This window comes from Microplitis demolitor, chromosome 3 (assembly GCF_026212275.2).
Source record: "Microplitis demolitor isolate Queensland-Clemson2020A chromosome 3, iyMicDemo2.1a, whole genome shotgun sequence".
NCBI classification, from domain to species: domain Eukaryota; kingdom Metazoa; phylum Arthropoda; class Insecta; order Hymenoptera; family Braconidae; genus Microplitis; species Microplitis demolitor.
This window is the reverse complement of record NC_068547.1, coordinates 16,146,629-16,165,604: the sequence shown is the minus strand read 5'-3', so window position 1 is coordinate 16,165,604 and position 18,976 is coordinate 16,146,629. Positions and strand designations below refer to the sequence as shown.

At 25.3% G+C, this 18,976-nt stretch overlaps 1 protein-coding gene across 1 annotated transcript; it reads right to left on the bottom strand.

Moving 5' to 3' along the window:
• Positions 1-1,088: 1,088 nt before the first annotated feature.
• Positions 1,089-6,446, bottom strand: LOC103578570 (beta-1,3-galactosyltransferase 5). Its single transcript, XM_053737330.1, has 3 exons — positions 6,056-6,446; positions 5,132-5,724; positions 1,089-4,058 (listed from the first exon to the last, which is right to left on the bottom strand). The coding sequence occupies exons 2-3, from the start codon at positions 5,685-5,687 to the stop codon at positions 3,556-3,558; spliced, it is 1,059 nt and encodes a 352-aa protein (XP_053593305.1). The 5' UTR covers positions 5,688-5,724; positions 6,056-6,446; the 3' UTR covers positions 1,089-3,555.
• Between the last annotated feature and the right edge of the window lie 12,530 nt (positions 6,447-18,976).

The following is an 18,976-nucleotide window of genomic DNA, read 5'->3' as shown; positions in this document are numbered from 1 at the left end:
CAAAGAGTTTTCGATGAAATTATAAATTTATTTATGTTATATCAGTTTAAAAAATTATAAATATATTCGTGTAAACAAAAGTTTTGTGAAGAATGTTTTGTGTAAAGAACTTTCAAATTTGAGATAATTCAGAAAGTGTAAAAATTTAAGAACTGGAAACACTAGACTCATTATTATTTGAAACTTATGTTCATAATTTGTTACTTTCTCTTAACAAATTAAGAAAACAAAACATTTGAATTGTTTATTATTATTATTTTTTTTTCAACAGTTTCAGAGTTTTCTAGACTGTTAACAAAAAGTTCGTTTTTGCACATTTTCGTTCAATTTTTTTCAAATTGAGTTTAAAACCATCAGTATTACGAATTCATTCTTAGTATATGAATGTTTTAATCACAATGTATGTCAACAATGTATGGCCCAATAATAGTTTGATTATTGGGTTTATATTAAATTGAATTGTACTAAAAATTAAGATTAGGTTTAAGAAAAAATACTAATTACATTTTATTTAGTTTCCAATTTTGAATTTTTAAATAATCCATGAAAATTTAAATCCAAGTTCAAAATTGTTTCTATTTTTTACACGGATATAATAGAATTTAGTAAATATAAATTTCAAATTTATGAACGATTTTAACAATTTTCAATCAATTGAATAGATAAAATCATTAGAAATAAAAGTATTTATTTAATCTTTAATTTAATTAACGGTGACATAAAGTTTTTTTTTTTTTTTTTTAAGCAAAAACCAATTTTATAATTATATAAATTTCTTATGTTTTGTTGCATGTATTGATTTTTAGTATTTTAAGATTAATTGCAATTATTCCAACCATATTAAGTACACACATTTTATCACATTAATGAATATTTATTATTTTCAATATAAAAAAAAAAAAAAAAAGTTGAAATTTTTTATATTCAATGAAAACTCACTGAGAATATATATTAAAATCTTGTATTATAATTAATTAATAGAATTGACTAATTAAACACTAAAATAATAATTACAAGTTTAACTAAAATAAAAAAAAATAATTAGTTTAAAAAAAAATTATTTGACTAAAGTTAAAACAATAGTGCCTTTTAGATATTGATTAAATTGAGCAATAAATAGGATATAATTAGACTAGAATTGTCATTGTAAATCTATGTAATTGTTTAATAATTACATAACATTACAATTGTAATTCATAATAATTAATATCCATAAAATTTCATTAATTTTAGTATTTTAGTTCATTTTAATTCTTTAAATTCAAATGCTCGACCATTTTTTAAATATTATCCTTCTCATCTCCATAAATATTTACAATTTTTTTGTTTTCTCATTTTTTTCTTATATTTTTTTTTTTTTTTTTTTACATATTTTTGGTTCTAATGTCTGTTATTTTGGCAATTAATGATACTTAAATTTGTATCATTCAATATAATTCTATTTACTAAATTGTTTTATCTAAACATGAAATAGTTAAACTTGATAATTGTCAATTATAAATTTCACTTTGAAATATTTTTAAGTTATTATTTATTTATAATAAGTCATTATTTCGCTGATATAAGGTAAATGTCCCAATACCGGAACGATGAAGGGTATATGACTGATTTTTATAGTTTTAAAAATATTCAAATAAATTATAAACCAAAATAATTTATTACATCATATAGAATAGACATTTACCAATTCAAAAATAATCAAATTAGTTGATTTTTCTTAAATTTAATATAAAAAAAAAAATTTTTTTCTATGACACTTAAAAGACCCAATACCGGAACGCTGAAATAGCCTTGTCCCAATACGGGAATTCGGTTGTCCTAATACCGGAACAGTAAATAAAATAAGATATTTTTTGCATTTATTCATGGTGAAAATATTAATAATTATTAAATAATATTAATGTAAAACGAGTATGAATGTAGCAGACATCAGACAACTTTAAAATTATAAATAAATAAGATAAATAATTAAAAAAATAATATTTACAAAAAAAGCATTATTAATTTTAAAATCTTTTGAGTTTGTATTTTTTTTAATTTTATATTATTTATTATTTACTCGATTTATTAATAATTTTAAATTTGTCTGGTGTGTGCTATATCACACCCATAATGTAAAATGTATTTAAAATTTTAAAATGATTGAATATTCAATGAAAATAAATATTTTGAACTAATGAATAGAAATAAAATAAATCATTTGAGGTTATACTAGAAAAAAAAAACTGAAAACAAAAATTTATTTTTTATGATTTAAATTAGAGTTTATCTCTACTTAATCTATTTTTTATAACAATCATACATACTGCATTAAATATTAGGGCTCCAGTAATAATTAATATTGTACTTGATTTAGCCAGTCAATAAAACTCACCGTTAATGTTTATAGATAACATTAATATGATTGGCTGTTCCGGTACTGGGCACGGGTTCATTTTGGTGTACCAATAGACGAACAGTAAAATTAATATAATAATACTATTTTTTTTCATATTTTTAATATGTTTTCTTGAATTTTATGTGATTCAAGATGCATATACAAAAAAAAAAATTATTGAAAAGTAATTCTATCCATTTTCTATAAGCTTAAGACCATTGACTGATTTCTTAGCAAAACCATTAAGAGATATGAAAAAGTCATGAATCCGAGACTATTGCTCTAATTAACATTTTTTTTTCATATTTTAAATATTTTCTAAAATCTATTTTATATCTTATTTTTTAACTGAAAGATTAAGGTTTCAAATAAAGAAAGTTTTATTTAGTTTCATCGCGTACGAGTTGAAATATAATATAATGATTATCAAATCGTTCCGGTATTGGGTCCCGTTCCGGTATTGGGACATTTACCTTATTTATTTGACAATGTTCAAGTTTCACTAATCATTTTATTTCATTGTTATTTATTTATATTTATTTCTCTTTAAACATATCTAAGATTTGAATATTTAAATCATAATTCAAAAAATCATTTGTTGCAATTAAATTAAAAAATGTTTCAATTCATTTATGTTGTATTTAGTACCCACTTATTATATTCACTGGGCAGAATATATCGTAACATGACTATAGAATCCTTGTTAAAAATATCCCCGCAAACATATTGTTTAAAAAAAACTAATTTATAAAATTATCATTACAAAATATAATTAATGCTTATCTTTATTATTAAAAAAATAATTTATCGAATTAATGCAGAGTCTTCATAATTATTGTTCCTAAATATTTAATAATTTTAGGTATAAAAAATTTTTAATCAGGATATTTTATTTAAAAATATTTATTCAAGGATTTAATAATCATGTCTCCGGACATTTAGTTTAATGGCACCAAAAATATTGTGTATTTTTTTTTATTCAAAATAATTGAATAGCCAACAAAAAAATTTTAAGTTTTAAAATTTTACTTAAAAAAATATTTCCAACTTTGGTATACTTAAAGAGAGGAAAAAAAAAATTTTTTCCTGTCGTATACTCGGGGGGTTCCTGTAAATATTACATTTGTGTTTTTTTGTCTATTAAATGAATTTTAATAATAATAATAAATTACCAATTATTATAATTGCAAAATTTTATTGGAATGACTCAAATGGTGTAATGCCTTAATATGGTTTTCAGCTAAATTGGGCGGTCCAAATAAAAATTCACGATGTATATTTGGATTACTCAATAACTCTTCCATATCTTCATTCTTTAATACTAATGAATGTAATGAACTATGAGTTAAATTAACTTTTCTAGCAACTGTTCCCGTAATATGGACATCATCAATCCAAAAGTATGGTTCTTTTTGAGCTTCTTTATACAATAGAAATACACTATCAGGTGAATATAAAATAGCCCAACCTGCACAATAAGCTGGATACCGTCTACCAGGGTATTCTTGTGGTGATACGCGCCATTTAGAACGCCATGACCTTTTTACAGTACCCGTCGACAATGGATCACACAGGATCAAACGTCTTGCACCCCATGGTGAAAGACCGTGTTTTAAAAAGTCTATCATCGCGGGTGTATGCACAAAAACATCATCGTCTAATTTCAATATATATTTAGCACCTGTAAAAAAAAATAAATAAATATTTATTTATCTATTAATATTATTATATTAGTGAAATATAAAATTAATTTAACGTTAAGGGTATTCTCAGCCAGTGTCCCCCACTTTTTAAAAATATTCAATGACTTTTAACTGTCAGAACCGTATCAAAATTTTATTAATTAAAAAAAAATTAAAACCTTAATTGAAAAAAGGGCAATATCACTGAGGTATAGAATTTATGAAAATTACTTACAGCTGTTATCAATTAGGAGTTAAACAAAAATTCGTTGAATAAATTTTAGTCTACAATATTTGAAAATTCTAATTATAAAATTTACATGAGGATTTTACTAAAATTTGTTTAACAAATTTCGTTCAACTCCTAATTAATATAAATTGTAAATTTTTGAGCTCAGAAAGCTTGAAGTTATTATTTGTAAATTGTTCAGCTCTTAGAAATTAAAAAATGACTATTTTGTTGTTGAACCAAAAAAAAAATTTAGCTAAAACAAAATTAATTATTATTATTATACGATATCTTTAGAACTAATCAACAAATTTAAATGTACTTGGACGCAATCAAAAGAATTCATCGAGACTTAAAACTGATTATCAGAGTGTAGAATTGCGATATTACTTATTTAATTTATGAACCATGTTGTTGAAATATTACTCGAAGGCAAATGTTCGTACAGAAAAACTTTTTTTTAATGTCTATACCTCGGCGAAATTACTGCTACGTTGTCTTTTTCCATTAAGGTTATAATTTTTTTTAATCAATTGATAAAATTTTGATACGCTTATGATAATTGAAAGTCATTGAAAATTACTAAAAAGTGGGGGGGCACTGTCTAAGATTGACTTTAAAAAAATATAATTATAATTTTGAACGTACGATTTTAAAATAATTATTTTTCATTAATAATAATTACGGAAATGATTAAACAATAATTGAATTTTAAACAAAAGACTAAAAAAACTATAGAAATAACAACTTACATAACAATTGAATCTGTCATTATATATAATAAAAAATGAAAAAAAAAATGACAAAGAGAGAATAATAATAAATAAATAAAATAATAATTACTTGGACAATAATAAGTAGCCCATTTTAAAGCCATGACATGTTTGTAAGTCATATTTCTGTATGCATCAATAAAATTTCCTTGTATAATATCTTGATACTTTTTATTTTCTTGATGAACATCTGTCCGATGATCAAGCGTTGATCCAACAAGAAACAACACTACGACTTCAGGTGTCTGTTTACCCCAAGTATTACGCACAACATTGCGTTTAGCAAAATTACCAGGTGCTGAATGTATCAGCATCAACAGCAACGGCTGTGTTTTATTACACGGATCATGATTTAAGATAAATTTAAAATTTTTAATATCAATCAGCGTCGATTCATCGCTGGACGGCAGATCGTTTAATGTATATGGTACAGATATTGTTGAAACATTATCAGGAACCAGTAAAACGTATCCAGGAACTGTTACTTCACTAGTTAACAACGTTGACTCAGGACTTCCAATTATCAACATCCAAAATGATAAAAATCCCATTAAAAGCAAGGCAACCACGAAGAGTAAGTAACCTGGCGGCGACACGTGGCCATGAAGCCGCCGCTTATCCAACATATTCACATAAATACCCTATCATTCTACTCACGTCATCCTGTATATCATTAAGTAAACATTTATAAAATTAATTACATAGAAGTCAATTGATAAATCATCAACTTAAATGTTATCATTTTTATCTGTTAAATATAACAATAAATTAACTACTTAATAGTTAATTTATAATGAATTTAAGGATATTATATATATATATATATATATATATATATATATATATATATAAACAAGTGTATATATAAACAAGTGTATATATATTTTAAACAATACCTCCAATTATTATAAATCCACAAAATAAAAATAATTATAAAACTTGAAATTATTTGAATAAAAAAATATATATAAGTAATAATTGTATGAAAACTTACCTAATAATCTTTATTTTTTACGCGGCCGTAATGAACTAATGACTGCTACCCGGGTTGTATATTTAATAGACATAATCCAAGGACTATAACTATTGAATTTAAATAAAAATAAAGAAAAATAGATAAAACAAGTACTTATGTACTTGTTAATTATTTATAAATATTCCAACACATATACTGCGGTAATCGGCATATGTCAATGCCAAAAGATAATAAATTCCCTATTCACTCTCTGTCGTTTGTTATAATATGTATGATCATATACAATATGCACACATATATATACTAAGCGCTGATAACAATAATCACAATTGTAATAATAATAATACTAACATAAATAAAAATAATAATAATTGACAGATAGTCTCAGAGAGGAGCAACAACGCCCTATGGGTTGGTAATGTTACATGTATGAAATTAGCTACAAATCGATGAGTGTGAATGTAGCAGACATCAGACAACTTAAAACTTTAGCTATCGACATCTCGGCTCCTTGAAGTTGGCCCCTTTCAAATTTTTTTTTACACTTTTTTAGAATTTGATTATTATAAATCGTTTGTCCGTCGTTTGTCTTTGAATGTTCGTCATTAATAATTGTTTGTCCTAATTTTGTTTATTTATAAAAAATTAAATAAAAATTGATTGTTTAGTTAGCCCCCCCTATGCAAATTATAATTTTATTCTATCATATTTGGTCTATAATTATCTATAAACGTTTGTTCGATCATTAATTGCGTTTGTCCTATTATGAAAAACAATTTTTAACTATTATTTAGTCATTTTCATTTCTAAATTTTTCAATTAACAAAGGTATATACTGCGCATGCGCACGTTATATTTTCATCAAACCGAATTTTCTCATCTGCTGATCGTCGCTCTCATAGAAATTTGTTTGCTTGCTTACCAAATTTTCGGAGTACGTGATTGACAGAATAATCCATGGTTATTGTTGACAATAATTTCTACAATATTTTATGAAAAATTTAAATAATATTGTGCGAAACATTTTCAGTTATTTCTTGGAAGGTAAATAGAAATCTGATAAAATTATTATAATTACTGGCACTACAATAAAAAATGTAATATTTATTTTTGTTTCTAGGCAATGGAGTATATTTTATCAAACTCCATTTTAGTAAAAATATTTTGTGATTTAATTCAGTATGGATCATACGTGATAAGAATGGAGTGTATTTGTTGTTACTTTCTGACAATGTATTTCCCAAATTTTTTACTCAAGATTCCGTGGTCATCTTTAATTCACTGTAAGTTAAAAAAAATTTTACTATTTGTTTCCAATTAAATAACGAATTTTCATCTTCAACGCTTTTATCAAGCACGTCTGTATATAACCTGTCTAGTACTTTCATTACACATTATGGATGATACTAATGAGACATACGGAAAATTTGTATTTTTTGATAAATCAATTATTAGAATAAGTATTTGTATTGAATTGTAGTGGTTTCAAAAAAGACTCATAAATAAGACTGTTCAAAACCGTAACCCACTTATTTTTAATTGATTTTATTAAATAATGGGCCGACAGATAAAATCACCGAAATGAGATGTTGGCCATTATTAATGTGAGATTAAAAGACTTGTCGATTTATTAAGTTCAATTTTTATTACAATTAGAATTTTCGTTTTAATTAAAGTAGAGTAGAGCTATTATTATTATATAATAAATTAAAAATTGTCTTGGACAGATTGGAGTAATAATTTAATTGTATACTTAGAATAAAGACATTTTTAGCATAACTATACAGTGCTCCTTATGCATAACTAAAAACTAAAATAAATAATTAAAACATTATGATTGTGAAAATTTAAGAGACATCTATTTGTTTACTTATTTTTTTTTTTTTAGTGAATACTTTTAGTGCTAAAACCATGCAAAAAGCAGATGAAATAAGAGCTCTGTTAAAAAGCTAGTATACAGCTTGAAATATTTATCAAGCTGAATAGATGAGCAGGCGTATGACACCGGTATAGATACGATCGATTCGCGCCGCCACGTTTCGCATATATATATATGTGTTTGAACGTGTACTTGGCGCGAGACACGACCTTATATCCGGATCTTCCAAAGCTTTAATGAACTTATTTGAACATTAGTCAAGTAAATGTGCAGTTGTATCTTTTTTATTCATGAGTGCGTAAAATTTTTTTTTTTATTCAATGATGATCCATTACTTTTTAATCAGTATTGACTCACATAACAATAAATTCAATCAATTTTTTTTTATTTCATACATTCATTTTATATACTCATTAAATTTATATTTATAAATATTTTTTTGTATTACAGGTTATTAAATTTTCGACATAAGACATTTACATTTAATATAATGAATACTACGAGTGTATTTCTGTGCCGATTTAACTTAAGAATGAAAATATCCAATTTGATTATTTATAAAAATAATTATTTCGTTTTATATATTTGTATGGTAAGTTTTATTACTGTTAAAATTTTATTGATATAAAATAAAAGATTGTAAATTAATCATAAGTCGATAAATTCATTTTCTATCGGAATTCTGTGTTTTACCAATTATTTATTGATGTCAATTTAAAATGTTAAAGTATAAATAATTTATAAATGATGTAAATCGTATAAAATATTAAATTGAAAAGTTTTTTAGTTTTTTTATTTACGATTTTGCTAGTATTTTTTAATAGACATACGTGTATATTTATACATATATACGTTTTTGTGTTAGATTGTATCAGTATTTCCAAACAAATGACGAACGACAATCATTACATTGTTATACGCTATGGTATCAGTTATCTTTAGCTTTAACCAACGTGTTCAATAATGAAAAATTAATAATTTTATAATTTATATCTAAACAAATAATTCTTTTTCCAACTTAAATGCGTTATTTCTTCTAATAAATACATTATTTATTTATATTTTAAATAGTTGATTTAAAAACTATTGCTTGTTATAAATAAGCTGTATAATCATTAATAAGTAAGTCATCTCAACCACACAAAAACTATCAAAAATTACTTATTTAATTATTAATACTTTTTTTCTTTTTTTTTTTTTTTTTTTAGAATATACTCAGCAGCAAATTTTAATAATGCCAGCGGTATCAGCAGTACCTGTCACTTTAGCAGTTCGTGTATTGAAAAAATACATAACACACTTTACTACAGACAAATTACCACAGCATTCCTCACCTGTATGGAAAAGCATTGCCAATGACATCGAAATCCAAGGATTGTGGACTGTTGATGCTGTACGAATTAATGTACGACAAGATCGAAGAAAAATTTTAACTCTCGCTCGAGAAGAATGCGGAATTTTCATCCATAATAAAGAAGGAATTTCTCATAAGCTGAATGATTCAACTCATGATCATGATGACGTTGACACCACGTATGATTTAGATGATAATGAAAAGGATGAAGATGGTGATATCAAGGATTTTGATTCTAACGAGTGTGACGATGATGATGAGCGTGAAAATTTCGATGTATTAATCACAAGAGAGCAATGGAATGAAATGAAACGTGATGAACCACTTATTTGTAATGGACGGAGATATCCTGGATTTAAACCTGGTGTATGGACCAATATTGTTTCATTTGCTTTTTGGGAGCAGTATCGCCTCAAATGTGCGTTTGTTTTTAAACGGGGTAAAATCCATGAAAGTGGTAGTAATTATGCAGTCATGACTGGACGTTGTAGAGATCGCACTTGTCGAAATCCTCTTTTCGGAATAATTAAAAATCCTCCTGGAGATGAAGGTCCTGTCTTCATAACCATGAAGTGTCGAGATACAAGATTTTCAAAGCACGCTGATGTCAAACGTCCTCTTAATGGTAAGAAACGGAATGGTGTTCAAGAAAGATTACTGCGCACAGGTGTATTGGCTTGGCGAAAAGAAGAAGCCGAAAAAATTTTGAAACCAGGAGATACCGGATCACCGTTTTTATATGATTCGAGTACTCTACATCAAGCCAAAAAAGAAGCTTCGGACAAAGAACTTGGGATAAAACCTGATGATCGAAGAGATGTTATATTAACTATACGCAAGATGAACGAAGATCCATGCTTTGCGAATTCTATTTTAGCAATTGGTGATACCCCATTCTACTTATTTTATGCAACTCCAACTCAGTTCCACACTTATGCAGAATATCTGCGCATTTACCGGAAATATTCATCAATATGCATAGATGCGACTGGTGGTTTAGTGAAAAAATTGACTGACTCTCGAGATAAAAAAACTGGTTATATATTTTTGTATCAAGTCGTGATTAACTTTAAAGGCACTTCCATCTCAGTTTATCAGATGTTATCAGAAACCCATGATGCCAAGTTTATTTCTTTTTGGCTTTCAAGGTGGGTCCAGAAAGTTAATCCACCACGCGAAGCAGTCTCTGATGGATCTAAAGCACTTTTAAATGCAATGTCAGATTCATTCAATGGTAAATCTCTGAAGGAATATATTAATTTCTGTTTTGAAAATCTGATAGGTAATACAAATTTAGAACCGCGCACTTTCATACGCTTGGACACAGCACACTTTATTCATTCTGTCAGCAGATGGGAATGTTTTCAATCAGTGCTTCATAAAATTGTAAAATCTTTTTATCTCTATTGTACAGCACTTATGATTGATTGTAAACGATTATCTCAACTGGAAGGAATTTTTATCTTGACATTAATCGTATCTGGTACTGAGTTTGAAGATTCAATTATTTCTGTGTCTGATGACTGTATAATTACTCCAGTAGAAGCTAGAAATCAATTAGAAAAGTTCATTTCAATTTGCAATCCTGACTTGACAGTTATTGATTCTATTGAAATTGACACAGAAAAAACTATGATTTTCGATCAATCATCGTGTGGTGTCGATAAGAATGGATGGTCTTTAGCTCTTTTAGTATGGATTGATAATCTCTGTAAAAAAGCTAATACTATAATCTTCACTGGAAGCAAGCTTAACAGTTTTTATATGCCTAAACTATATGTTAGACTTGTTGAAATAATCAAAGAGTTTCCACTTTGGACAAATGTGTGCACACCTGATACGATGCCACGAGCAACGTCTAGTTATATAGAGGCTGATTTCAAAGATTTAAAAATGAATTTGAAAAAAAAAGTAAAATTACCTACAACAGAAATCAAATTTCTGAAATTACATATTGTTGATCTTTTAGGTGGTGTAAATATATTTCGTTCAAAATTGACAAAGTTCGTGGTCGATAATTGTTCTGAAGAAGAATTAAACAAACCAAAAGATGAAAATTTGTTTGAAAATTGGAAGGGGTTGGGAAAGGATGGAAATTCAAACGATTACGACTGGATAGATGATTACGTGAACTCATCAATGGATAAAGATGATCAAAATGATTCTTTAAGCCCGTTGAAAGACAAAGATGGCTTAAATTATTCTGTAAATCTATCAGAGAGTCATATTGATCACAATTATAGTGCAAACTATTTGGAGGAAAAAAATGATGCAAACAAAATTATTAATATTAGTTCCACTATAACAGAAAATGATAACAGTCTAACTGCAATATCATCAAGGAATCGTCACGATGAAGATATTATCGCTGCCGCTCATACTGGAGATGATAATAATACTTTAATTACATTATTATCAAAGGATCTTCATGATCAAGATAGTATTATTACCTCCGATGCTGCTAAAGACGTTAATAATAATTTGAATATGTTATTATCAAAGAATCATCATGAGCAAGACATTAGTATTGCTACCACTGATGCTGGGGATCCTAATGATGGTTTAAATATATTATTATCAAAAAGTTATCACCATCGAAATGATGTTATTAAATTGAGAAATCCTAATAATTTATCAAAAGTGATTGAGAATGACAATAAAAAAAATACTCCGGAATTATTAACTATGAAACAACATATCGGGCCTTTATCAGCAGCTGTTGAAGCTATGGTCCAACAAAAATCCATTAATAAAGAAGTTGGTCTATATTTTCAAAATTTCCCTGAAATTAAACTACGAAATAATTTAGTGGACGTGAAAAAAACTAAAATTTTCTTACTAGGTAATGGTAACAAGAGTGGTCCAGTTGTATTTAATGGAAAAAAATGGACAGCACTTAATACTTGTCCTTTTGACACAATAATTCAATTAATATTTGTTGGCGCATTAGATAGTACACGTTTTCATAAATATATCACAAATTTAGATATTCCTGTATTTAAATTTTTGAATGACTTTATGAAAAAAGGACCAACAAAAGAAATTTATCAACAACGCATGTCTATTTTACATCCTATTTATAATGTTTCTATTGTAGATAAAAAACAATTAGAAGAAAAAGACATGATGAAAATTAATGTTTCTCCCACTATTAATTGTTATGATAATATCAGCAAGTTGTGGCAAACTTTACTTAAAAATGCGCCAAGCGTCATCGAAACTTCATTTTGTTCAAATTCTTCGTGTCAAGTACACACTCAAGCTTTTCCAGTTCTTACTGTCAATCATAAAACGATTGATCGTTGTGGATTTATTGCTCTCGAAAAAGCTTTAAGTTTCTACAATAAAATCTTTAATGTTCAGTGTCGGTTTTGTAACAAAGCAAAAGCAACCCGTGTTACTGTTCCTAAAGAGTATTTATTTTTAGAATTAGATATACGTGGCAATATCAATGCATCAAGTGGCAAAAGATGTAAATTAAGTCAATTTCCTACTCATTTAAACTTAAAAATAACAGATAATGGGTCTGAAACTACTCTACGTTACCGGTATACTTATTGCTTTTAACAATATTTAATTTTATGTCTACAATTATGACTAACTTTTGAAATACTGATTGATTTTTAGATTATCTGGAGTAGCAGCGTATCGAACTGGCCATTATTTTGCTTACTGTCGACGATTGTCGGGCAGTTGGCAAATTTACAATGATTCTTCAGCTAAACCAGAATCTGCAGCTCTCAGTACTGAAGTTGAACCCCACGGAGCTTATTATATTTTAGAATAATACAGCAATAATGAAAATACTATTAAATTTACGTCTTGTGAAATTATTATGTTAATTTTATTTTAATGTTACATTTCTTATAAATAATTATATATGAAGAAATCAAAAATATAATATTGAATACAGAATAATAAATGTTATTTCATATCATTTTATATCAATAATAAATAAATAAATTATTTATAGTATAAGCAAACTTCGAATGAAAATTCATTTCACGGACATGTAGCTATAACATGTACATAAAGCTCGAAATAATGTAAATTTTTTATTTCAATTAAAATATTTATAAAGACTATTTACTGAGATATGTACAATGCTACGATAAATATTCTACTAATGTTTTACTCGTATTAATTAATAATTATTCATTTTTATACTATTGACGAACGCTCAAGAATTCTTTATTGCATTGACTACAAATATGATGCCAATTCAATATTTATTTACATGATCCTGAAGTTTAGAGACAATTAACAATTTTCGATTTTTTTTTTTTCAACAATTATATTTGAAGAAAAACCAAATTAAACATATGCACATGTAGAAAATTTTAAAAACTATAGAATTTAAAAAAATCCAAAAATTATTAGACGTCGGCTAATTTCAGTGTCATTAATTTGTTGATAAAAAATTAAGAAAAAAAATGCCATCAATTATGAGATAATTTTAATAACTATATATATATATATATATAAATAATACAAAAAAGTATATATACACTATTTATGTACATAAATAAAGATGATGCTAAAAGTAGCTAACATCATGATCAATGTCTATAGACATTGCTTACGGTTTCTAATCAATCTTATATGCATTTAATTCCTATGTTTTTTTAAATAAAAAAAAATAAAAAATTAGAAGAAAAGTATTAAAAAATACTTATGTTCATAAATAAAGTGCTTTTTATTAATATATTTAAATAAAACTGTATAGGTTAAGGTTAAGTTATAAAAATAAAATTGTCCACATGTGTAAAATATATACTGAAATAATTTTTTTTATTTTTACTATTGTTAATAATTAAAGATTAAAACAACCAATTTTGTATTTTAGATAATTTGCAGAATCCTGAATAGAATTATGTGTGAAAATTATTCATGTGAATTAAAAATAATAAATTTAATCATCTCAATAAATAATAACGCAATGTTCCAAAAATCAAATGTATGTAAAATAAATATTCGTATTCCCTATATTGAAGATATTTATATAGCAATACGTTTTTTCAATCAGACACAAAATAATAATTCAATAAAGTGCAAAATAATTTTTTTTTTGAAGATAAATATTTATTTATCAATGATAGTGCTAATAACAATATTTATAATTCCTGTTCCTATTTAATCATACACTCGATAATCAACGAAGTAGAGGTTTTTGAAGGTAGAATGGAATCTAGTGAACAAGAATTTATAGAAGTTTACAACAACATATAATTAATGAAAATTTTTAATTTTCATTCATAACCTGTAATTTTTACTATTATAATATTGTTCAAGATTTCACTCAAGAAAGATGCAACGTCATCAAAACAAGCACTTAGTTTAACATATTTATTATGATTAATTATTAATTAAATTTTATATAGCAACCTCTAAGTAACTCATTTCTTTTTTCACTTATTTTTACAGATTTGTATTTCGTGACACCGAAAATAGCTGACATCTGACGATTAAAAATTTTTATGTAGAAACAATCTGAATATTGTAAAAAATAATTACATCAAAAAATGCACACGAAATTAAAAAAAAAAAAATTTACTCACTTTTTCAAATTTTTATTTCATAAATTTAATTTTTAATTATTTTAATTTATATAAAAAAGTTTCCGAAGGCTTGCTCTCTTCTGTATTGTTTAAAAATAAAAAATTCAAAATTAAAATATATATCAACAATAGCTAAAAAATGCGAAATTATCAAGTCAACAGAAATAAATTCATTTTTAAATTTCACAAAAATTACTTTTATTTTTACAGTCATGAACATGATACCTCATTAATAGATGAATAGACATTAATACATCTTTTTATATATGGACCCTATATCTATTTTAAATAAAGTAGATTTGTATATATAGATATATATATATATATATTTTTTTTTTAAATTAAACGATTCTTGATTCTAGTGAAACTATTTCTTAACTAACCGCAGTAGCTATGAAATTATGACAATAGAGTTCTCTCGACTACGTATATTATTTTAACATATTAACCATATAATTAGACAAATGTCACTTGAATTTAAAAAAAAAATATTAATTTCAATTTTATTTTCATTGCTGATAACATTAATATGTGTGCTAACAAAACTTATTACAAGAATGAAAGAAATAATCTTAACTTGATTAATCGTAATAGATTTGATTGAGAACAACGAAATTTTTTATTTACTTGTAATTCACAGTGAAGAGAAAAAGTATAATAGACACAACATTTCTTCTTAAATAAATCTTTTTTTTTTATTTTAATACTTTTAGCACCACCCTTTAAACCTTGCTTTTGTTTTGCACTGTAATGGGTACATTACCAGATTTGATTATTTCATCAGAAATAAGTTTAGAAAATTGTTTTTCAACTAATGATTCAAATCCCATATCAGATCAAAAATTTTACTCCATCCCTAAAACATTTTCCGATCCATGAAGAATTGTTAATTTTTCATTTAAGCAAAACACTATAAACAGTTTTTCAATCATATTTTATTTCCAGTCGACTCCATTTTATAATAATAATAACAATTAATTGTCACTCGAAAATATTTCAAGTAAATATTACTTAAATGAGAAAAACATGCCACACAGTTTCAAGATGAGAAAATTTTCTTATGAAAATGCAATTATCTAAAAAAAAAAAAAAAAAAAAAAAAAAAAAAAAAAAATCAATTCATTAAAAAAAAAAAAAAAGCATAACTTTGTCGGCCAAATCTATAGCAATAAACTATTAGATTCTTTTTCGATATGTTGATCATCAATGACAACATGAACTTTTTGTTGGGAAAAAATCGAAACAAGAAAGTACCAATTATTCTTACAAATATTTTGAATTACTCATTAAAAAACTGATTACCATATTTCTATGTTAATAGTTATTGTTAACAAATGGCGAATGCTAATTTCATTTGAAAATAAATAAAACAATAAGTAGTAGGTTATTTTTGACTTTCTAATACATAAGTGGGGTTATATTTTTGTAAATTTTATATAAGTATATTTAAATTATATTTATAAATATGGAACGTTGTTATTATTGAAATGATGTTTCAAGATTATACGGCATCACTTGAAAAACTACTTTATACTGTAATTATAGACAATAATTGATAAAAAATATATGAATATGACTTAGTTATAATGAAAAAAAATCATAAAATTATAAACATTAAGGCGTACTTAGATGAAATTGTTTCATTTCCACAACGACAATTCATGCATCTGTGACTTTCATGAGATCTATAAATTATAATTACGGAGAAACTGCGAAATCCGAAAAAATACTTGGAGAAAAATTTTAATTGATGTATCATTTATAAAAAAAAGTCTGTAACCCGATTGACACCGCAGGCTGTCCCTGGAATTTTTTGCTTTATCAGATTTGTAGAGTAATATTAATCTTATCGATTTTAATAAGTTCAATAAGCAATTGAAAGGATAATGAGACTAATATTTAGTTATAATTGCGGTATCGGTTCTAGCGATGTTTCCATAATATACTTAATCTTTATAACATAGTTCGGTGTAACACGAAATTAATATTATCACGCTTACCATATGAGACTGTATTAAATCGAGTTGGTGCTGGACCAGGATGTAATTAATTAAATAGGGTAATAATTACGCGTGAACAATACTTCAAAAGACCTTAAATCCTTCTGAGCCTTAGACGGATTAACTTTTTTTGTCATTGCTTATTTTTTTTAAAATTACCCGCCTTCATCATGAAATGCGCGCATGCGCAAGACAAGTGTTCCACACATATGAATATATAACTAATTAAAAACTACAAATTAACATAAAAACAAACAATTTAACAATAGGACAAACACAATTAATGATCGGACAAACGTTTATACATAATTATAGACCAAATATGATAGAATAAAATTATAATTTGCATAGGGGGGGCTAACTAAACAATCAGTTATTATTTAATTTTTTATAAATAAACAAAATTAGGACAAATAATTATTAATGACGAACATTCAAGGACAAACGACGAACAAACGATTTATTACAATCAAAATCCAAAAAAGTGTCAAAAAAAAATTAGAAGGGGGCTGACTTTGCTCAGCTCGACATCTCTGCGAGAAATGTGATTACAAAAAATTTAAAAAGTGGCACTGACGTGAATTTCAAATATCTTTTCACGTATTTTTGACTTTTTTTCATGCACTGTTTTTCTATAGCTACAATTTTGAAACTAAATTTTTAACAAGTTCTCTCATAAATCTATATTAATATAAATTGATAAAATTTACTTATTTATCTCATTGTTAGATGCTCTACTCGTGCTTTTTTTTTTTTAACAATAAAATTATCAGAACACATTTTTAACCATATCAATTACTAAAATGAATAAGGAGATGCACATGTAGATTTTGTTACTCTAAATACGTGTAATTTTTTTTTTTTTTTAATTTTTTTTCATTTTGGTAATTGATATGGTTAAAAATGTGTTCTGATAATTTTATTGATTAAAAAAAAAGCACGAGTAGAGCATCTAACAATGATATAAATAAGTAAATTTTATCAATTTATATTAATATATATTTATGAGAGAACTTGTGAAAAATTTAGTTTCAAAATTGTAGCTATAGAAAAACAGTGCATGAAAAAAAGTCAAAAATACGTGAAAAGTATTTGAAATACACGTCAGTGCCATTTTTTAATTTTTTTGTATTCACATTTCTCGCAAAGATATCGATAGCAATAGTTTTAAGTTATCTGATGTCTGCTACATTCACACTCATTAAATATAGTAAATAATTTAAAAAATAAAATTTTTGAAAAATGCACTTGTTAATTTCAAATCTTTTTAAATGCGCATTTTTTTAAATTTAATTTTTCCAATTATTTAATGATACTGAAGTTAACTGACATCTAATTATTTTTTTTATTATTTCAGAAATGATAAATTATAAAAAAAAAAAAATTTCAAAAAATTGCACTTATAGCTTTTATAATGAGTGTGAGTGTAGCAGACATCAGACAAATTTAAAATTATTAATAAATGGAGTAAATAATTAATGAAATAAAATTTTTAAAAAATGCGCATTTAAAAAATTTAACAATTAATAAGTGCATTTTTTGAAAATTTTAGTTTATTAAATATTTACTCTATTTATTTATAATTTTAAATTTGTCTGATGTCTGCTACATTTACACTCACCTTTTATAATTTAATACGTGTGCACATTTTTAGTTTTTCATTTTGTTGTAGTCAATTTGTTGAAAAAAAAAATCTGAAAATTTATGCTCGTCTATCAACTTCAGGATCATAATTATTTACTCTATTTATTAATAATTTAAAATTTGTCTGATGTAGCTAATATAAATGCAAATGTAGCAAACATCAGACAAATTTAAAATTACATATATTAAAAAAAATAATATTTATAAAAAATGCACTTATTAATTTCAAAATTTTTTAAATGCGCATTTTTAAAAAATTTAATTTTTTTAATTTTTTACTCTATTTATTTATAATTTTAAATTTGTCTAATGTCTGCTACATTCACACTCATACAAATTGTCATTAATATACTAAATTTATATATAGGTATATATTTATGATAGTTTATGAAATTGCCACAATAGCGCTGATGAACAAATAAATTACATTCTATAGTTTGATGGTCTCAGGTCTCATTATAAAACAATTTTTTATCTCTCTTACTCTATATATAAATTTCTACT